At 38.1% G+C, this 22,882-nt stretch overlaps 1 protein-coding gene and 1 long non-coding RNA gene across 2 annotated transcripts; both read left to right on the top strand.

Annotated features, from left to right (window-relative positions):
• Positions 1-5,491: 5,491 nt before the first annotated feature.
• LOC117793338 lies at positions 5,492-8,893 on the top strand. The gene is made up of 3 exons (XR_004618249.1): positions 5,492-5,595; positions 6,064-6,242; positions 8,861-8,893. It is a non-coding gene; the product is annotated as an uncharacterized LOC117793338 (long non-coding RNA).
• Positions 8,894-10,271: 1,378 nt separating this feature from the next.
• On the top strand, positions 10,272-22,484 carry LOC117785363 (the record flags this gene model as incomplete). The annotated part of the gene is made up of 4 exons (XM_034623330.1): positions 10,272-12,429; positions 12,502-12,589; positions 16,697-16,778; positions 20,844-22,484. Coding segments are annotated over 4 exons (3,969 nt in total), but the record flags the coding sequence as incomplete, so codon positions are not given.
• Between the last annotated feature and the right edge of the window lie 398 nt (positions 22,485-22,882).

The following is a 22,882-nucleotide window of genomic DNA, read 5'->3' as shown; positions in this document are numbered from 1 at the left end:
TCTGTTTGGGAAAATCTCGGCACATAAATCGACGCCAGTTGTCAACTCGTCATCAGGCTTTGCATGCCAACAGCGGAGATGCCTTCGGGAGGCAGTCGGGCAGTCGGACAGTCGGACAGTCGAACAGTCGGATTGTCAAGAAGGGAGTGGAGAATCGGGCAGTGGAAATTTAGCTTGAAGCTGGCGCTTCGCCAAGTTGTGCGTCAAGTGAGCAGCTCAAATTAAAATGATCCGTTACAAAGACGAGGCTCAAATCGAAGCTCAAATCGATGTCGAAGTCGAAGTTGAAGTCACCGTTGCACAGTGGGCCATTTGGCTGAACTAGCGTATTAAAATTCATAACTTAAATAAAATTTAAAATAACTTTTTTTTCAAGATAATAATGTATTAATTAAAAAATAAATTATAACGTTATAACTTATATTAAAATATAGAAATGTTCGTCAAGTTGATAATTTATTTATTTAAGCACTAAAATAACATATAATGAGCAAATAAATTATTCAAACAAAAAACTAAATAATTATAATAATAATATTGATAATGCTTTATTGCCATTTTAGATTTATACATTTGCTTAAAGTTAGCTTTACAATTTAGTATCAGAGATTAGATATAATATCTTTTCAGATGAGAACTATTTTTTTTTTCTATGCTGTTTAAATGTACACAGGATAATATATAAATTTATGCTTTTATTTTATTTATAAATTTTATTTTATTTTATAAATTTTAATTATATATTAAAAACCAAATAATATCGTATAAAATGTTTACCTATTAGCTGAGAAAAAAATTGGTTATAGAATTCAACAATTTTCTGCATGTAAATTATTTTTTTTTCAATAGTCAGATAATTTTTATTAATTGAAATTATTTTGAATATTAAATTGTTTTTTATTTATTTATTTATTTTTTTTTTTTGGAAATACAATAAGATAATTTTTCTTAAATAAAATTATTTTGAATATTAAATTGTTTTTAATTAATTTATTTTTTTTCTTTTGGAAATACAATAAGATAATTTTTCTTAAATAAAATTATTTTGAATATTAAATTGTTTTTATTAATTTTTTTTTTTTTTTTTAAATACAAATAATTTTATTACTACTCATTTCTCTTCTTCTAAATTTAAAATAACCTTTACCGTTTGACCCACTGTGCGCTGATTGAAGCCACCGCGGTGGTTCATTTGATCGTTTGGCCAGCGGCCTTAACTGTTCACTGATCAGTGGCGATTGGAGGCTGATTGACACCACATTCAACAGCCTCATCGGAAGTCGCAATATCAATAGATTGGAAATTCTGTAAGTCACAATGTTTAGCTTATTCGCTAGCTACGTTTTTGGTGAAGTCCTCACGTTAGACTCTACCTTATTTTCAGGCTACAAACATGACTTTAAGTTTTCTTAAGCTATAATATTAAGTACATAAATCCAGAGAATAATACCTGAACTGTTACCGTAACTTCATAACTTTATCAAAACTCAATCGATTTTCAAGCGGAATGCCATTTTCATCTTGGCTTGGCCTTTAAAAGCATTCTGCATTCAAAATTAAATAATTTTGTAAAAAAAATTATTTTCCTCTAGATCATGTGTTCGATTTTCAATGCTAAGGGTCCCCCCTTTGGAATTTTGAAAATTTTAAATTTTAATACTCAAGTTTTTACTTTTAATCGACTTCTTATATCGTAATTAGTATAAAAAAACACTTTAAAACTGATTCTGAGACCTTTCATTTTTCTGTAAAAAATCATGTCAAATTGGACAAAAATTATGACTTGTAAAGTGGCTAGGTCAAAGGATCGACCAATTTCAAACTTTCATAACTTTGTCAAATTTAGACCGATTTTCAAGCGGAATGTCGTTTTGATCTTGGTTTGGCCTTTTAATTCATTCTGCATTCAAATTTAATTAATTAAAAAAAAAAAAATTATTTTCCTCTAGATCATGGGTTTGATGCTAAGGGTCCCCCCTTTGCAATTTCGAAAATTGAAAATTTTAAATCTTAAATTTTCACGTATAATCAACTCCTCATATCGTAATTAGTATAAAACAACACTTTAAACTTGATTCTGAGACATTTCATTTTTCTGTACAAAATCATGTCAAATCGGACAAAAATTTTGACTTGTAAAGTTGATAGGTCCATAGTCTGACCAACTTCAATCTGTCATAACTTTATTAAAACTCAACCGATTTTCAAGCGGAATGTCATTTTTATCTTGGTTTGGCCTCTAGATTCATTCTGCATTTAAATTTTATTGAATTCGTTCAAATTTTTTTTTCCTTAGTTAGCATGTTATTATAATTCTAAATTGATTTGTTGTACCGGTAAGTACCGGGACTGATGACGGAACCGAAACAACAAAACTGAGCTTGAAACTAACTTAATTTTGAATTTTTATTTATCAAAGTGACAAGCAAGAGAAAAACCGTATTTATATTTTAAAGATCTAATATATACGGGCAGTTAATAATCATCTTCAATACTCTAGCCCAAGGCGTTATCCCTCTTTTATTTTTGTACCTTCACCTGTTCCAATCTTCCCTGATCCAGTCATGCTCTTCCTCTTCTAAACTTTGCTACATTCGTTGTCTTAATTTCTCGAACTTTGATTGGGATTCACAACTGAAACTCTTTGGCTTCGGTTATTAACGGCAGATTCAAAGATTTGCTCATTACGCTTCATAAAGTGCGTTTCGGCCTCGACTCTTTAACTGTAGCTGCGGCTACAGAAGAAAGCGTTCCGCCAAAAAAGAAAAAAACAAAACAATACTTAAAAAATTAAATTAATAAAAAAACAAAATATGAGAGAGAAAAAACAAATGATATGAAATGAATCAAATGGAAACGCTTTGAGGTCATTCGGCATTTTGTGTAATGTGGCAAGCATTTCAATAATAAAAGCCGAAAACTCAATTAAGCTGGCAGCCAGTGTGTGTGTGTGTGTGTGTGTATGTGTGTGTAACTATACTGCGAAGGTGGTGCAAATGCGTTGCCAACAAACAAAGATATGCCAAATTGCTGGGCGCGATTTATCTGACAGTTTGGAGTCCCTACACTGAGAAAAATACCGGGAAAACAGAAAAAAATAAAAATATATATATAAAAAAATATAAAAATGCGGTGTAAGAAGTACGATTATTCCGGGTATTCTTAAGCCAAGTTAAAAATACTTGATTCAAACACGTTTTTTTCTTATATATATTTAAATTCTTGGAGTTCTGTAAGATTTTTTAAAATAAAATTAAATATGTTAGGTTTCTTTGACTTTTTTTTTAATGTTGAATTGTTGCTATTTTACTTGTCTTAATTTAACAATAATATTTATAATACATGCTTAAAGATATAAAAAATACAAACTAATTTCAAGAGCTTTAAACTTGAATCTTATAATGTGGTTTTTATCAGTGTAGTGCAGGTGACAGGCATCGGGAGAAAAGGGAATATATAGGGGAAGAAAGTGTAGTGGAACGAGGGGAGTGACAGAAACTCAGGTGGACAGGCCTTCAAGATGGAGACGTTGCCACCGGCGACTGACAGTTGTTGTTGTTGGTGGTTGTTGTTGAATTTGTTTGGTGTTGTTGGTGTTGGGAGTGTCGCCTGAGGCGGCTACTTTGAATTCCACAGCGTAGACGACAGCTATAACAACAACAAGAATTGGTAACAACAACAACACTTTGTGGAATGAAGAAAATTAACCAAAAAGGCTTTTACATAATCATTGGCGAATTATTTATGGGAATTATCGTGCGCACTGCATTATCAAATGGATCAAGCGAATTACAGAGAGAGGGAGAGAGAGAGAGAGAGAGAGAGAGAGAGAGAGAGAGAGAGAGAGAGAGAGAGAGAGAGAGAGAGAGAGAGAGAGACAGAGGGGAACAGTGCAAGAGTTATGACAGGTAGAAGGCAGAGACAACGAACTAACAATGGCTTACATTGTTAACATGTCAGTTTAGGACGGATTTCATTGGCTAAATGAATGTGTCACTTAAAGTGAGGAATAAGGTTAAAGGAGTGAGTGAGGGTGAGTAGGTGTAGCGTACGGTATAGAAAGAAAGAGAGAGAAAGAGGAATATAAAACAGAAGAGAGTTAGAAAGTCAAGAAGAGAGTAAGGGAGAGGAGGTATACACTGAAAAAAAAGAACAACTTCTAAAATCAAGAACATTCATCTTAAATATTTTGTTCTTAAAATAAGATTATTTTATGAACAATTTACTAAAACTAAGATTATTAATGTAAATAATGTTAAAATCTTTATATAAGAATAAAAATCTTAAGTTGTTAGGAAAGTATAAATAGGTACTATTTCGTGCCAAACAAATGGTTGCCCCGTGGCGCTCTGGTTAGAGAATCGGCTTCATTTCTGAAACAGAAGGCGGCGGTTCGAATACCACTCGTTAAAAATTAAAATAACATTTACAAAATTACTAAAACAGAATAAAATATAAATAAATTAAAATTTAAAGAAAAACTAAGAATTAAAATATAAAAAATAATTTGTATTTATTTTATTTTTTGATTTTAATTTTAAGAAGATTTATTCTTAAAATAAGAACTTGGTCTTATATAAAATGTTCTTAAAATCATGATGTGCTCTCTTAATTTAAGAATTTTATGTTCTCGACGCATTTTTAAGACCAAAAATCTTAGTTCTGAGACCAAAATCTTGATTTTAGAAAATTTTTTTTTATCAATGTACCTTCTGTCCATAGACAAAGAGCTTTCTATTAAGTAATTAATTACTTTTTGGTAATTTTATATTATTTATTTAACAACAGCTAACAGTTGACAAAAAATTATCAAAAAATTAATATAGTGTTACAAAAGAAAATAATCAAAAAGCTACAAACGTATAAAAATCAAGAAAATGCAATTCAATTAATTCAAATTATTATTAGTATTCATTAATATTTATAAGTATTGGTAGAACTTATAGTATTAGCTTTAAAGCATTGTATTTATTCATTGTACAGATAGTACAAATAATAAAAAGAAAGCTCGGGAATACCCTTAAGTCAGATTAATTTACTAATAAGCTTAAAAAATTCTTGACTTTGCTAAAGCGCAGACACAAACCATAGAAAATATTTGCTAAAGCTGCTCTGTGAGCTTTTCACCACCAGCTCTCCACATTTAGTAGACGAACCTTCGAAATTGTAGACTGGAAACACAAACACAACTCTACACGTTGGGCGACAAAGCGCTGCCAGAAAGTTGCACAATTTGAAAGTAAACAAAACACTGGCAAAATTATGAAAAACATATTAATTAATTGTTTAACAACATTGCAGCATTAAATGAAGTTGACCAACTTTTGGCAGTGGCGGCTAGAAGATAATAAATTCAACAGTCTGGCAGCGCTGAGCATAGTCAAGACACAAACCCAATGGCAAATGCGCAGCTGTATGCGGTCGTCGCTGCTGTCAGCTGTTAAATGATGGCTAAAATCCGACATAACGGCACAGCGACGAGAGTCCTTTTTAGCCAAAGGATGCTAACATATTTGCGCAGTTTGCGTGCGGTTTTCGGAGCGAAAGGACGAAACAGCGGCAACGACAACATTAACCGACGGATACCAATCAGCCGTGAGACAACACTCCCTTTCCTTTCCTCCTCACATCACCTCACTACCCAATTTAATACCTCAAACGACTTCGTAAAATTATAAATAAAATAATTACAAATTTAAAATAAATAATTATAATTTAATTTATTTTTTTTTTTCACAAATTTACTCTTCATCTACACTTTTCCTTTTCCCAAATAAAATAATGCAAATTACCTGAATTAATTCTAAATAAATAAATATAATTGCATTTATTTATTTTTTTTTAATTTTGCGCGCGTTTTTTTTTCTTCTCACAATTGTGGTTGTTCATTGTTTGTTGCTGCTGTTGTCATCGCATTAAAAACAAACATTTAAGCCCGCTCAGCGGGGGGCGTGGGCGGGTGCGAGGGGAGGGGAGGGGCTTGTCAGTTGCCGGGCGTGTCGCGTGTTGTGTTGTCTGTGGTCCAAAACAAACGTAACAAAAGTCCTCATTGTTTTTTTCTAGTGCAATAACTGCAAACAATTGTGAACAGCAAAGTGTTTATTGTGATTTTAGCCACGTGAGAATTTTGAACGGCTCTGCAAGGACCCTTGGATTACCTTGCGGGCCAACGACCAAGAAAATACAAGAAAATAATAACAGAAAAAACCGGCCAAGTGGAAATTGAGCAAACCCAGCAAACGGTAAGAGAATGATATATGTATATATTTATGTTTCCCCCATTATTATAATCAAGGTTGCAAGCAAGTTGTGAAACGAATATCACAGAACATCAAATAATTTTTTTAATTCCCTGAACATGATCTCAAAACGATTTACTTTTTTTTTTTTAAAAATTGGTTACAGTCAAAAATGTAATTAGGTTGATTTTATACCTTTTTTTTTATTTTACTAACTTTCATTTAATTTATTACTTTTGTTTTTTTTTTTATTATAATTAAATAATGTTTGTAGTCTTCAAATAAAAATAAAATTAGGAAAACAATTGAGTAACTTAAAATATATATATTTTTTTTTTGTTAATTAAACCGAAGTTTCTACAACATTTTCGATATTTGCAGCCTTGATTAATAATATTATTATTTGTCATTATATTTGCGGCTGCTGTTGTTGTTCTTGTTGCTTTGAAGTTGATTTTGCGGTGGTTGCTGCTGCTGTTGCTGTGGTTGTGGCAGCTTTGTTGTGGATTAAGATACTGATAACGATTGCTGATAGCCACAACAGTGTTCGCCTGGCCAATATAAACCGCAACCTTTTGCTTGTGGTTGCATAGTGTCTAAGTGTGTGTCTATGTCTGATTTTGTGTGTGTGTGTGTGTGTATGTAGAAAAAAAGGGAGGAACCCTTTTGTGTGTAGCATTGATGGGCTCAAAGTTCAAATCGAATCATTTGTAGGCTTTATATTTAATTTGCATGGCATTTTCGGGGTTTTACAAACGAGACTGAGCAAAAAACAGAAACCCAAGACAATCCTGAAGCCTCCATGCTTCATGTTTCCTCCTCCATCCTTTAAGTTTCACCCCCTCCCAAACCAAAAACATAAAAGCAATAAACCCCTGCTGCCAGCAATCAGCAATTTTAACAATTTCGACAAGTTTTCTACTTTATTTTCACTGGGTGTTTACAGTTTTTCTTCTTGAAATTTCTCCGCTAAAAAGTTGGTAAAAATTTCTGTTTTTTTTTTCTTTTTATGGCATATATTTATTTCATCTGCACAATTCGCAAAATATATTATATGAAAATCTGCTTTTTGTGCTTTGCCCACAAAAGTATGCAATGCGGATTTTTACAATTAAGAAATTTACACAGCAGCTCCTAAAAGTATGCAATGCTATTGTTAATGAAATGTTATCGCAATTGATCTAATTAATTTTTAACCATAAGCTGATTTAATAATATAAGAAAAATAAAAAATTTATAAAATACAATAATACAATAATTATTGCCGTATAAAATTAGTGAATTTATTTCATTGTAAAAACAATTACCAGACTGAATGTAAATGTATAAATGAATGTAATACAATAATTCAAATTACAAAAACAAGTAATTAAATTGGTTAACAATTTATGCTGAAATATATTGCAATTGAAATATAAAACTATTTCATAATTTACTTTGCTCGTAGCTGTAATTGCATCAAATTGCAATCGTTATGAATAAAACAATTTATTTATACATTTTAAGCTTGTATTCAGTTCATAAATACATGTTCTTACAGTAAAGCTTCGTCTAGACAATTCAATTATTAACAAGACATTTTCGTAGGTGTCACAGATATCTTGGAGAATTTTCTAAGGTATGCGCCGAAATATTTGTGTTAAAGCTTTAGAATATCTCAGTGGATAAAACAAATGCTGTCATGTCTCAGAAAGGTATTTTCAAATATATTCATTAATTAAATTAAAATAAAATATCTTTGGAGCTGTTACTTTCAATCATGTTAACAAGTTGCATTTCGTGTGTTAGTAAAGATTACAAAATAGATGGCAACATCTCATTTACAAGCTGAAAGCACATTTTAAAGAAAATGTTCAGCTAATGATTTAAAACTAATTTCTAAATAATGCTGTCATATTGATAATAACATTAACTGATAATAAATAAATACTGAATACATTTATTTATTACATTTTTGTGAAGTAGAAAGAGTTATAAATATAGTATATGTTCCTTAAATTATAAACGCTTGTAGGTTTCAAATTGTTGGGACGCGGTAATGAATAATAAAAAAACGAGTAAAATTTGGCCAATTTAATATTTTTGATCATAAAATTGAATGGGTTTTAAATGGTTGTCACTGTCAAAATGAAGAAGGTTTATGCAAAATTAGTACTTAATTTAATGGGAAAAATATTTTAGATATTGTATTGTGGAACACTCTGAGGATTCTAAGCAATTTACTAATGGAATGTTTTATTTACGCTTTCTATTTTTTGTAATAAAGGTTAAAAATAGAATGTTTAATTCAGCATTTTATTTAAGTTACGCTCTAAGTTTTCAAACTTGTCGAAAAGCTAGCGAAATTGTTTCTTGGAACTAGCTATTTTTTTTTTTAGGGGATTTGCAAGCATTATTTATGGTCGTTATTTTAACTTGGTTCTCTTTGTGCTTTTCTCGTTGTCGTTGGTTTCTTTTTCATAGCATACTTTTGCGCGTCGTTGCATTACTTTTTATTGCATTGGCAGCAACAACAATTGCAGCAACAGCAACAACAGCAGCAGCAACAGCCAAAGCAGCAGCAACTTTGCTGTTGTTTGCAACATATTTCGTTATTTTAAATTTTATTTCCACTCAAGCAGAACTCATTGGAGAGCAAAGAAAAGGGCGCAAAGAAAAAAAATATATATAAAGAGCTGAAGCGTCGGCAGGACGAAGGACGCAGAAAAAAGAAGAAGAAGCAGCAGCGTCGTCGCGTTAAGTGCTTAAAGCAGCAGCAGATTTTTGTTTTTTTATTTTTATTTCTTTACATATATACATATATACTTTTTATTTGTAACTGTGAATTTGTGTGCCCGCCGGCAACAGGCAATAACAGCAGCAACAACAACAGCCACAGCAACAGCGCTGCAGCCGCAGAAAATGGCCGCAGTAGCTGTGGCAACAGCAATAACGACAACAGCAACAGCAACAACAACAGCAACAGCAGCAGCAAGTGTAGTTGCAGCATATTGACAAACTGAGTGAATGAATGAAATCAGCGACAGCTGCGACGGCTGCGCGGATTGCTGATGATGTTGATGAAGATGAAGACGAAGATGCCGAGCAGCCAGAAATGCGACACGACAATGCCAAGTGCCAACAACAAAAGGGGAAATTAAGTGCCAAAGGCAACGACAGCAGCAGCAGCAGCAGCAACCGCAACAGCAACGACAACGACAACGACAACAGCAACAACTTTGTCAACACCAAGCGAAGCAAAATCAAAACTAAATTTACATAACAAAACAACAAGTTGAAAGCAAAAGGAAGCGCACAAAAGGCATAATCAAAATATACACAAACAAGAACAGCAGCAACAGCAACAGCATTAGCAGCAACAACTTGAGCAGCAACCGCAACATGGCAGTTGCTGCACTGGGCAGCAGTGGGCGTGGCCGGGGCAGCTGGTGGCTAATATTGCTGCTGTTGGCGGCCCACAGCAATGGGCGTGCACAAGCAGCGCCAACAAAGACAGCAACTGTTGCTGACACAACAGCAACAGCAACAGCAGCACAACAGTTGCAGATGGGCGTTGAGGGGGACACGCCCACTTTGATGGCAACTGGCAGACAGCAATATGTGAGTCCAGTAACCACAACAACAGCAGCAGCAACAACGATTGCACCAGCAGCAGCAACAGTTGCACCAGCAGCAGCAACAGTTGCACCAGCAGCAACAACAGTTGCACCAGCAGCAGCAACAGTTGCACCAGTAGCAACAACAGTTGCACCAGCAGCAGCAACAGTTGCACCAGCAGCAACAACAGTTGCACCAGCAGCAGCAACAGTTGCACCAGCAGCAGCAACAGTTGCATCAGCAGCAGCAACAGTTGCACCAGCAGCAGCAACAGTTGCACCAGCAGCAGCAACAGTTGCACCAGCAACATCATCTGCACCAACAACAACAGCTGCACCAACAACAACAGCTGCACCACCAACAACAGCTGCACCACCAACAACTGCTGCACCACCAACAGTTGCTGTCGTAACTAACAGCAGCACCGAGTTGCCAGCAACAACAGCTAGCAGCAACACTTTGCAGTTGAGCCACCTAGAGTCGGTGGTGCAGCTGCTGGACTTGGAGCTCACAGCCGCACCACCCATAAACAAAGGACATGACGGCTTAAAGTTCACCAAAAAAAAGCAACTGCAGCAGCAACATTTTTACACAACAACCACACCGACCACAACCACAATTGAAACCGATGAAAAGCGACAACCGACAACCACCAGTCGCACCACCGTTGAGGGCAGTCCATCATCGGTGCTTGTACCAGTGCCCAATGGTTATTTGGGACCCATATTTATGGGTGAAAAAATATTTAGTGTGGTGCATCCGCTAAAGAAGCCACAGCCACTGAGCCACCAGCAACAGCAGCAGCACCACCAACAATCGCTGGATTCCATTGAGTCGCAGCTGCGTGAGGGTCGCATTGTGGAGATACTTGCGCCGACCGCTTTGCTTGAATCGAGTAGCACCACCAGCACCACCCAAACAACAACCACAACCAGTAAACCACAATCGGTGCTCTCGACAACGGTGTTTCAGGTGCCAGAGCCACTTGGAACGAGCACCACTCGCTTGCCACTGGCCGCCGCGGAGATAAGTGTGGCTGCACCACCGCGCACCGAATCAAAGATCTCCGACATACAGATCGAGGTGTATGACTCCACGGTTGACTCGATTGTGGCCTCGACTAATTTCCGTGATAATCAGGGCTATTATCCGTTGCCCTTGGAGCCGGCCTTGGGCACCGCAAGACCACCGAGCTCGCCGGTGGTTCAGGAGCGGTTCACTCAATATGTGATCGATCGCGCCGATGTGTCCACGCAGCCAGCGGATGCTGGTGTCGGTAAACCAGAGCCGGCTGCCATTGAGATTCATATAAATGTGTCCGAGGCGTTTGGCAATGAGAGCGAAGATCTGGAATTCTCGTACCGTCAACCAGCGAGTGGTGATAGCACACCGAGCAAGGTCAACGATGAGATCCTTGTGGTGGAGATCATCGACAGCAGTGCGGCGGACAATAGCACCGAGAACATCTCCGCCAGCATCAGTTCGGAGCGCCTGAATCTAAATCCAATTCAATTCAATTATCCATATCGCTCGGATGATCCGGCAGCACAACCACCGGCGGTACGGCCACCACAAGCACAGGATGCAGACGACTTGTTCATGCCGGATCGAAGTGGTGCACTGCCACGCCCACCGCATCCACCGCCGCCGCCGCCTATGCCGCGCAAGCCGAGCATCGATCGCGACTCGGACACGATTTTCTACATTTCCAACACGGAGGTCAAGGTGGGTGAGTCGCTGCCCACTGCGAGCAGTGGTGGCGCCACCGAGCAGCAGCGCAAGCAACAGCTGGAGAATCAGTTCTTTCCGGCCAGCTACGTCATGGAGCAGCAACACAGCTCCTCGGTCACACCTCGCTACGAGGAGGACATTATACTGTCGCCGCTACACAACACCGCAGACGCCTTGAAGATCCTCCGGAGTCCCAGCGGTGTCAGCGGTGGAGACGGTGCACCACCGTTGGACGTCACCTATGTGGGTGAATCGGTCATTGAGGTGGAACAGCAAGCCTTACCCCTTAGCGGTAGCCCTACATTGTCGCCACTGATGTCGGTTAGCTCCTCGCAGCCGGACATTGTCATACAGCCGGCGGTGTTGCCGGATTTGGCAATTGGAGTGCCTGTGATTGGTGAGCTACCACCGCAGATCGAGCTCAAGGAGATCGACTATATGCCCGGCGAGCTGGTGGGTCAGAGCCAGGGCATCTACGAGAACGACATTGAGAGCAACAGTCTGGGCATGGGCAACGATCCCGATGTCATCGAGAGCTCCATTCAGTATGGTGGCGATTTGATCGATGATGGTGCCGGTGGTGGCTTCGATGGCGTCGAGGGATCCTATCCCTTTGACAGTCTAGCGCATCGCCTGCAACAGCAACACCAACCACTCGGACATCGCTTCAGTCATCTGCATCGGGAGCAGCAACCGGTTGCGGAACTCCTAAATGCCACGTTGCAGCAACACAATGAATCCGTTTCCGATTTGGGTGTAGGAGGAGCATCTGCCATGGCGCCACTGCAGCATGGTGGCAATCAGCTGTTGGAACTGAAGGGTGTGTCAGTCTACTCCTCAAAGTCGGACAATCCATTGGCAGGTGAGTCTCCAACATCACAATCAATGGCAAGTCCTCTACTTCTTGCTTAACTCCGTCTTTAACTCTTTGCAGACTATTTCAATCTTATTGCGGTCTCCGTCGGTCTCATCATTGTCATTCTGGCCGCTGGACTGCTGACGTCCATGTACTGTGCCGTACGGTAAGTGCATAGATAAGCTCGCAAGAAGTAGCTCCTATCGGAGGCTATTTGCCTAGGCTTTTAACATTAACTAAGACAGTCTAAGTCTGTCTATATGTCCTAGACTCTTAGGATTTAGTGCGAAATATGAAGCACCTTAAGGTATGACTTCCTTTTTTGTTATGGGTAGATCTTCCGTAAAGATAAGGTCGCGAGAAGTAGCTTCAGTCGGAGGCTATTTGCCTAGACATCGTAGCATTAACTAGGACTGTCCGTATATGTCCTAGACTCTTAGGATTAAGTGCGAAATATGAAGCACCTTAAGGTATGACTGCCTTTTTTGTTTTGGGTAAATCTTCCGTAAAGATAAGCTCGCAAGAAGTAGCCTTAGTCGGAGGCTATTTGCCTAGGCTTTTAACATTAACTAAGACAGTCTAAGACTGTCTATATGTCCTAGACTCTTAGGACTAAGTGCGAAATATGAAGCACCTTAAGGTATGACTCCCTTTTTTTGTCATCGGTAGATCTTCCGAGTAATCCATTAAGCACACTTTCTCTTCTCTCTTCTTGCCACACAAGTCAAGGTCTTATTCGCTTTGCTAATAACCCTCTCACATTTGGCTTAAGACTTAAGCTGTGAAGGAATGTCAAGAGATATTATTCTTAGTGGCTTAGTCTACAAGGGGGACTGTTCCCCCTCATCCCTAACAAGCCTTAACAGCGATGTCCTTCAAATCGAAATAATTGCAACGCATTGCAGTTGATGTTCAATAAAATCGAAACATGCCACAGGGTAAAGCAGAGACGAGAGGGGTTGGGTAATGCTAAGGGGAAACTCCAAGTTCAAACCTCCCTCATCTTAAATAGGAAATTAGTTAAAGTAGGGTAAGGCGTATGAAAGAAAGAGGGTTTGATGAAATAGAAAAGTTTTTTTTTTTTTTTTTTTTTTTTGATTTGACTGGTAGGTGAAAAGAGAGGAAGGTGTAGGAAGGAAAAGTAAAGAAAATATGTGAGAGCACTTAAGTAGAAATGTAGGGTCCGAGAGGGTGCAAAATGTGGAAATGAGATAAGAAGAGGGAGAGTGAAGGAAGGAAACTGAAGTAGGGATTGAGAGGATACAAGCACACAAGGAAAATAAGTCATAGGGAGAAACTTTCTGGAAAGAATGAGGAGGGAAAAAAGTTTGAAGAGAGTGTAGGTAGACTGAGAAAGACGAAAGGGTTGAGAGTTGATGAATAACAGAATGTAAGGCGAGACATTGGACTTGCAGATAATGATAAAGCGCAAGGAAAAGCGCAAGTTGAAGGAAAGTGATGGTCGAATGAAGGGGTAAGTGTGGAAAGAATGATTTGCAAGGTAGTAATTAAAGAATGGGTACGAAAAGTAGTAAGCAGGAAGTAAAATGGGGTAAAGAAAAAGTCGCGGTTGGATTAAAAGGGGCAAGGAAGTAGCAGGTGTTTGGAAGAAAGAAGAAAAGAAAAGATAACGGTGGAGAGGTTGCAATAAAAGGGGAATAGAGCTGAGTTAAGATGAGAGTCGCGGTTGGATTAAGTGAAGTAGTAAGGGAGTAACAGCTGCAGTCAACTTCAAAGTGCCAAAAGGGATACCTGACCACGCCCAACGCCCAACTAAACAAGCAGAGAATGATAGAGAGAGGGAGAGAGAGAGAGATTTTCAGAGCGACTGATATACATAATACACATGGGTGCTATGGGGCATAAGAGGCGTGGCAAATCGCATTTATCAGCTTCATTCTGGCATTTTATTTCTCGCAACTAAATCTGTGACTTGCCAAAAGGGGGACGACATATGAAGAAGGGTGGGTAGCTGGGTAGGTGGGTGGGGAGTAAGTGGCATGTGCTTTGACTGTGACGCAATGTCAGCACGCACATCCTTTTCGGGGGCAAGCAACGCCTTCATAAATCTCGAGCATGCCACGTAAATGGGAATTTGTTGCCACCGTTGCTTTTATATGCGGCCACTAAATGCCAAACAAAATAAGGACGTATGAGGAGGTGGATTTAGGGAGAAAGGCACGCAAAGAGGGTGGGAAGAGAAAGACTGACGCCGACTGAGAGACTGGCGGCAAACTGAAAGCCGTCCAAAAATCTAAAGGCGCCACAAATCAACGCAACGCCTGTCGACAGACGTTGCCGGAAGCGGAAGTTGCCACAGCGACAGAGAGAGAGAGAGAGAGAGAGAGTGGAAAGCAGAGAAAAAGAGTGCGGAAGCAAAGCGAGAAGATGATGAAGATGCCAAAGGCAGAAGCCAACAAGGCAACGGCAACACGACGTGTGTTGCAAGAGGAAACGCATAAAACGTCAAATGGCAACCGCAAAAGCGTTGCCACAGTTGCCACACCAAAAAAAAAAAAATAATAACGAAGGTGCCACACACGGACACAAGATGAAAGTCGACAAATGCGCAGCGGAAATAAATTTTACCTTCCCCCTTTTGGCAGCTACGTCTTTTTGAGGGTGAAAGGAAATTGCACAATAAACTGTCGAGACGAGAAATTAGTTGTTGTGCCCTGTGTGTGTGTGTGTGTGTGTGTTGTTTGCTTGTGAGAAACGCATTAAAAACGAAAGTACAATTTGAGGGTCTCTCAAGTGTGTGAGCACACAGAGAAAGAGTGAGAGAGACAGAGACAAAGAGAGAGAGAGAGAGAGAGAGAGAGAGAGAGAGAGAGTAAGAGGGAGGAATAGACCTTTCGAAACTTAGTTTGTTTTGCTGTGATTTTATTATTTTCAAGTAAGCACTCTCAATTTTACTCACTTGCCACACTTATCTGAATAGCTTTTAAATAGATGCATTGCATATTGTTGGGCAACTCTGCAGCTCTCTTTTCCTTGTCTCTCCATGCGCTTGTTTTCTATTTTTCCGTCTCCTTCTTGACGCTCCTCAGAGAACTTAAATGCTCTCAAACAGATTGGCAACACTTCAGAGACCAGTTGCGTTTGTCTGGCAACTCTGTTGGGCTTCATAGATTAGCTACTACTTCATTCAAGAGTTGAGATTTTCCTTTTTTCCCTTTCTCTCCAACACTCATGAAAGGGCTTCAATACTTTTAAGTCAGAATTTTTACATTTGGCATAGCAAAGATGAAAACTTTAACTGACCGTTTCTAAAGAACCACTTGACCGAAATTGTTTTTCATAAATAAATGACATGAACCAACCTTTACAATAAATGTTCAACCATTGAAAAATATCTAGACGACTTTTTTATAGCAAAATTAAACTCCAATTTTTAAATGGATCACCCTGTATGATAAAGTGGACAGATTTTAGACAAATTTGTTTAGGATGTATTAAACAACGACAAACACACAGTTTGTAAGGTTGATTGAAATATTAAAAAAAACAAAAAAATTTCTCATACTAAAAAGTAATTGATCGTTTTTATGATAGCTTTGTAATATACAGGGTGGTTTAACGTCGTTAGATTTGTCAGACAGCTCTGTGTGCGCTGTAAAGTGGATAACAGAATGTTAACTAAAAATGTAAATGCCCTCTGTTAACCTCTCTCTCTCTCTTTCTCTCTCTCTCTCTCTCTCTCTCTCTCTCTCTCTCTCTCCATTAGTCTTTTAATGCTTCTGAGGGAATGCATTTTTTTTTACTGAAATAAAGATAACTAAGGTTTTGAGAATATAGAGTTTCCCTATATCCGATGTTACTCTTTTCCTCACAGTTTCTCTTTCTTTCTCCATCTCTATCTCTCTCTCTTTCTCTCTCTCTCTCTCTCTCTCTCTCCTTCCCTCTCTTTCCTTACTGTCTCCTGTGCTCTTTAGTGATTAATTCAAGCAAGTAAGCATCTCTGTTCATAAGAGTTTACATTTAAGTTGATGCTACAAAGTAGACAATAGAAGTACAACGAAATCAATGTAGTTTTCTCTCTCTCTTTCTCTCTATCACACTCTCTCTTTCTAACGGGTTAACTTTTAAGCTGATACCAGAGTTGTAGGCAATAAATTGTGAATATCAAACGCATTTCGTCAACATTCGAAAAGCTTGCTATTATATAAATTATATAAATATATATGTAGTCTTACTCACACACTCATCTATTGTCTCTTTCCATCTTGTTTCTCTCCTTTTCGCACTCTTACCAACTGCCTTTCTCTTGCAGCTATTTCTTGAACAAAAATGCGACTTCGAGTCCCGCTGGCGATGACAGTGAACAGGGACAGGGACAGGACTCCAAGCATGAGGTAAGTGCTCAAATAGTTGAAGAAGAAAAAGAAGATGATGATGATGATGATGATGATGATGATGATGATGATGATGATGATGGTGATGAGAAAGATAAAGGCGATGCAGGAGTATAGTAGAAGGTATGCAACAAAAACTTCAATTGAAATTTAAACGCAAATGCCGTCGAGTGCCGGAAAGTTTTGTTGGCAAGCCGCGCCACAACACTTGCAACAACCACCGAGGCACCGAACCACCCTCGCCTCCCCCCTCCCCCCGTACCACCCTGCCAACGCCTATGCAACAATGCCAAAAATGTTGCGTAGCATTTTTTAAATTTTCAAACGTAATTTCATTGCATTCAAAGTTTGAAAAATGGTTTTATTTTTTCAACTACTGTTGCAGCTCTCTCTATGTAAGAAATGTGTGTGTGTCTGATGTGTGTGTGTGCGTGCGTGTGTTACAATCAAGGCTGTTAACTGGGTCATGAACCAAGCATTCAAAAAATTATACCCCTCAAATCAGAAATGGCAACTTTTCTAAATAAAATAAGTGTCCAACTCGGAAAAAATAAAAATAACATGCGGTTTTTGTTTTATGCCATTATTTCAAACTTAAATTATAAAATAATTTATTAAAATTTTTAATTGGTTAACTATTAAGTTAAATAATTTTAAAAAGGCTAAAAATTTATTAGTTCAAAAAATTAATCGGCTTAAAAAGTCAAGAGATATTGGAAACGTTAATCGAAAAAGATTAACAAATTTTCTCAATTTTTTTCTAGTTTTGACCAGTATAATCCTATTTTAGATTCAATAATTTTTTTTGTTAAAAAACCTTAGAGCTTTAAAAAATATCAGGAAAACGAAAATTGTTGTTGTTTTTAGTAACAAGAAAATAACTAGCTAGTTCCAAATAAAAAGTCAAAAAGGAATCGTTAATCGAAAATGATTAACAAATTTTCTTAATTTTTTTTCTAGTTTTGACCAGTATAATCCTATTTTAGATTCAATAATTTTTTTTGTTAAAAAACCTTAGAGCTTTAAAAAATATCAGGAAAACGAAAATTGTTGTTGTTTTTAGTAACAAGTAAATAACTAGCTAGTTCCAAACATAAATTTAATAAACACCCTTCAATTAGATTCACTACAAATAATTTTGGTCGGTTTAAAAAATTATAAAAAGTTAGTAAACGAAATCAAAGCATTTTTTTTTTAAATGGTTGGAACCAAAATTATTATTTTTTATGTTACAATTAAAATTTATGTAATATATAGATGTATTTAAGTTTTTAATTTTAAAATATATATATTTAAAATTTTTTTTTTATAATTTAATGTTAAATAAGTTTCGTTAAGGATATAAATAAAGAAGTTCAGAGTTCAAATTTGAAAGACTGGCAGCCCTGGTAGCAGTATTAAAAAGTGTGCACTCTATGATTACAGTTGTCGTCCTTTTGCTCCAACTCGATTGAAGAATCATCATCCTCATCATCGCCTGCCTCACAGCTGAGCAATCCCCAGGATCTGAATTCAAATCCAAATCAGAATTCGAATCCGAATTCGAATCCAAATTCGAATCCAAATTCGCATCCAAATGCAGCTTTAATCCGTTCCATGTCCTTGGCATTGGCAAGTGGCGTGCAACGGATTGAGTTTCAATTTGAGGCACGTTCTGATATACAGAATACACCGAATGCCACAACAAGTGCAACGGCCACGCCCACGCCCACATTTGGGGGGGCGTTTGCATTCAGCGGTTCCGTCACAAAGATGACACTCAAAGATAATCATCTGATTGTTGTCACCGAAGAGCGACATGTAAGTTTACAGCAACAGCTCTGTTAACCTAACAGCACTGTTAACTTAAAAGCTCTGTTAAGCTCCACTTCACATATCTGCCTGTTGCCTGGTTGTTGTTGTTGTTGTTGTTGTTATTGATGTCGTCTTCCTTTCATAATTCGAAACTAAACCCTTAGAGGATCATAGGTGTAGTATTTTCGAACCAATTCGCAGGTTCGCTGAACTAGTTCGCGACAGAAGCTTTAATTATGTGACTGTATATATAACATGTATGCATAAAAAAAACTGAACTATCAACTAGATGCACTTAAAAAGGCAATACAAAAAATAGCATAGATTTTCACCAATAAAAATACAGATAGGCTTTCTATTTATTCCTTTATTATTCACTTTTATGCCTAAAGTACCTTTAAATGAATTGAACTAGTTTACCAATTAACTGAACTACTTTCAAGGATCAAAAAAGCATAAGGTGAACGTCATCATCAAGAAAAATTTAATTAATGTAACTTCCATTTACATTCCCTTAATAACAAGCGCAGGAACTAGTTGATATAAACTAAATCATTTAGTCACTGAACTAGTTCAATAAACTACTCAAATCCAAGTATAAAAGCTTCAAGATCTTCTTTCTTTTTAAATAAAACCATTTGGACTAGTTCGGTTTTAATCAATCGATTCTTAATAATACCACCTATAAGTTCCATCGAAGGGAAGTTTGTGTTTAGTGTTGTAAAACTAATAGTTTTTCTCCAGTTGTCTCTTTTTCTCTTAATGGCTTGCTCGTCTCGTTATCGCATCTCTAAATGTCATTTTCTCTTTCTCAAATAAATATTTATGTATAACACTTTTTTTCTATCTACGTGATTTGTTATAATTGTTGTCGTAGTATTGATTGATTGAATGATTGATATTCATATACTGTCTGACTGCATTTAGCTGTTCTTTCTCTTTCTCTCAAACAACTCTCTTTTTCTCGCACTCTAAAATACTTTAATCTCTTCAATGCTCTTCGTGGGATTTTGATATAATAATGACTAGATCAATAGTATCTGTCTTTTTTTTTGTTTAAAGTTTAGCTGATCTTATTGTACATTTGTCTCCTTCGCTCCCATATCATTATATACATAGGTATATTTATTGTGTATATAGTTGTCTCTTTTCTTCTCATTCGACTTTAGCCCAACGCAACTTTAGCTGTTCAACATATGTAAATAATTGTCTCTTTTTTCCACAATATATAATGCTATATCTAGTTGATCCTTTCATAAGGCGTTTGTATAAAGCGTGTTTACACAGAGAGAAAAAACGTACTAAATTTACCGTACCGAAATAATAATTCACAATTCTTTAAATCTGTAAAAATACTGAAAAGTAGCATAAAAATTCCTAAAAATATTTTGAATTGAAAAAAATTCTGCATTACCTAGAAATTATTAAGAAAAAGTCTACATACTACAAATATCGTGTTCGAAATGGTTTTTCCCATTAAATAATTTTATTTTTGGATTTAAAATAAAGTTCTTGAAATAAAAAATCTAACTTTTTGAGTAATAGAGTCTGAAATGCAAGGATTTAAGTACCAGTTACTTGATTTTTCGCTCTGTGTGCACTCAGAAAAAAATTATTCCTTAAATTTTAGGAATGGGTCACCCAAATTAAATTCCATTTTTCCTTGAATGTGTTTTGAGGTAAAATTTCCTAAAATTGTAGTAAATTTTTGTCCTTTTAAGGTTATATTTTTTTTCTGAGTGTAACTGTCTGTTTCCTGCACGTTTGTTAGCCTGCTGTCACCCTGTCTGTGTTGTGTGGAACACCCTGTAAACGAATGCCTCTCTATATGAGCCCTTCAGTCATTGTCTGACCTTTCGCGAGTGTCAGCTATTTGTCAGGCATCCCCCAGGCAACCTGTCTCTGTCTTTATCTCTCGCTGTCTCTCTGTCTCACCTGTCTCTTTCTATATGTGTGTGTGAGTTATAGTGTGTGTGTGTGTGTGTGTGAGGTGTAAATGTGCCACTAGCAAAGCATATGCAAATGCAATTTTCAACACTTTCCGCATGGCAGACACTCGATTTGTCTCTCTCAGCTGCAGTTCCAGTTCCAGTTCAAGTTGCAGTTCCAGTTTCAGTGGCAACTTTCACTTCCTTGTGTTGTACTTGCTGTTGTTGCTGTTGTTATTGTTGTTGTTGCCTGCTGCATTTTGTGTATAGTTGTAGTTATTGCCTTGCCTGATTTGCCATCTTGTTTCTCTCTTTTCTTTTGCCCTCACTTTAACACGCTCAGGACATTTCGAGAAATGCACGGGAGACGAGAATGCATACAGACAAAGATGGCGTCTTTGTGGTGGAAGTGGCACGTGGCATTGACTCGAAGCAAGCACCCGATAGCCCCGCCGCCGGTGTCGACACCACCGAGCTGCCCTTTGATACGAATACAAAGCAGACAGCTGCCGCTGTCGTGGATCGAGCGTTGCCACCCAGTCACGAACAGGTGCAGATTCATGCACCACCTAGCGATTTCGCTGGAGCTGCAACTACAGCAACAGCAACAGCAACAACAACAACAACTGGTCTGCATCTCATTGAGGAGGAACCATTGGCCGACGAGGAACTGCTGCCGGAGGAGTGCTTGCCCTTGCGACCACAGGCTGCCACAGGGCTATCCCAGTCGGATCTCAGCTCCACATCCTCCAGTGACTCGAACAAACGTTATTCCTATGGCAACCAGGAGCTATATGTCTTTGATCAGCCCGGCTATGTGACCAATGCACCCACGGTGCTCAGCATTCCGTTAATTGCCAGCGAGGAAATCGCTGAGCAGGTGCAGGAACTTCCACAGCAACAGAAATTGGAGAAACTGTTGGAAAAGCAGCCGGACAAACAGCTGCAGCAGTCGGAGAAGCAGGTGACGCAGCAAAAGCAGCTAGAAACTCAGCAGGAGTTCGAGAAACAGCAGAAGGAGCAGCATATTCAGCAGCAGTCACCAAAACAGTCGGTAAACCAGCTGAAGGAGACGTCAGTGCCCGACAAGGAGACAGAATTAAAGATGGAAAAGGAGGCTAAGATCGCAGTCACTAACGAAGTCACTGACGAAGTCACTAGCGCAGTCACTAGCGAAGTCACTAACGAAGTCACTAACGAAGTCACTAGCGAAGTCACTAACGAAGTCACTAACGAAGTCACTAGCGAAGTCACTAACGAAGTCACTAACGAAGTCACTAACGAAGTCATTAACGAAGTCACTAGCGAAGTCACTAACAAACAGAACAAAGACGAAACTAAAAGCGAGACTAAAGAAGAAGCTCAACAGAAGCCTGAGGCTATTCCCGAGGTGAAAGTAGCTGAGACTGAGAAAACAGATGAGAAGCAATCCCAAGAGAAATCACTGGAGCAGGAGCAGAAGCAGAAAGAGGAGCAGGAGCAATCGGGGCAGCAGAACATGAAACTGGAGCAAGTCAGCGAGGAAGCGCTGCCAAATGTGGAGCCAGAAAATAGCTATGACAGTCTGATGAGCCTGCCGGCACCACCCTCCACCGAGGAGATCAAGGAGCTAAGCGATTTCACGCTAATGGAATCAAATCAATTGGATTCATTGCCACCACCACCGCCACCACCGCCACCACCACCGACCGACAATGGTCACAGCCACAACGACAAAGAAATGCAAATGGAAGAGTTAAAGGAGCAACCACAAACAGAGACCATACACAGCAATGCCAATGGAAAGTTGGCAACCACTGCAACCACAACAACAACAACAGCAGCAGCTAATGGAGTTGGCGGTGCTGAGGAGCCTTCAACATTGACACCACCCGCATCACCGCCAGCATCGCCAACAGCTGCAGCTTCTCTATGTGGTGGCAGCTTAAGCAACGGCATTCACTCTGTGGCAGTGCCAATGGCAGTCGATGTGAATGGCAGTTAAGAAGAAGAAGCAGCAGAAGCAGACGTCTAAGAAATACAGCTAGAAGCAGCAGCAGAAGGTAAGCTGTTTAGCTATAATTCCAATACGATCGAGTATTGGCATACACTAAATTTTAAGAGAAGCGTTTAGAGGATTTTTTTTTTAAAACATAAAAACAAAGCCCCCGAATGGATGTGTTTAGGCTAGGCTAAGTAATAGGAAGCATAAGCTTACCTATCAAAAAAAAAATACAATACAATATTATATTATTATGATAATATGAAAACAATTTCAATTTTTCCACTTAACTGTTTGTTGATTTTTCAATATTGATAAAAAAAAAAACTACAGATAAATGCATAAAATCGAGAAAAAAAATATATAAAAATAAATAACAATAATATTTAAGAACAATTCCA

This window comes from Drosophila innubila, chromosome X (genome assembly GCF_004354385.1).
Source record: "Drosophila innubila isolate TH190305 chromosome X, UK_Dinn_1.0, whole genome shotgun sequence".
Classification (NCBI taxonomy): Eukaryota; Metazoa; Arthropoda; class Insecta; order Diptera; family Drosophilidae; genus Drosophila; species Drosophila innubila.
Note: the sequence above shows the minus strand (reverse complement) of the source record. Positions and strands in the feature narration are given on the sequence as shown.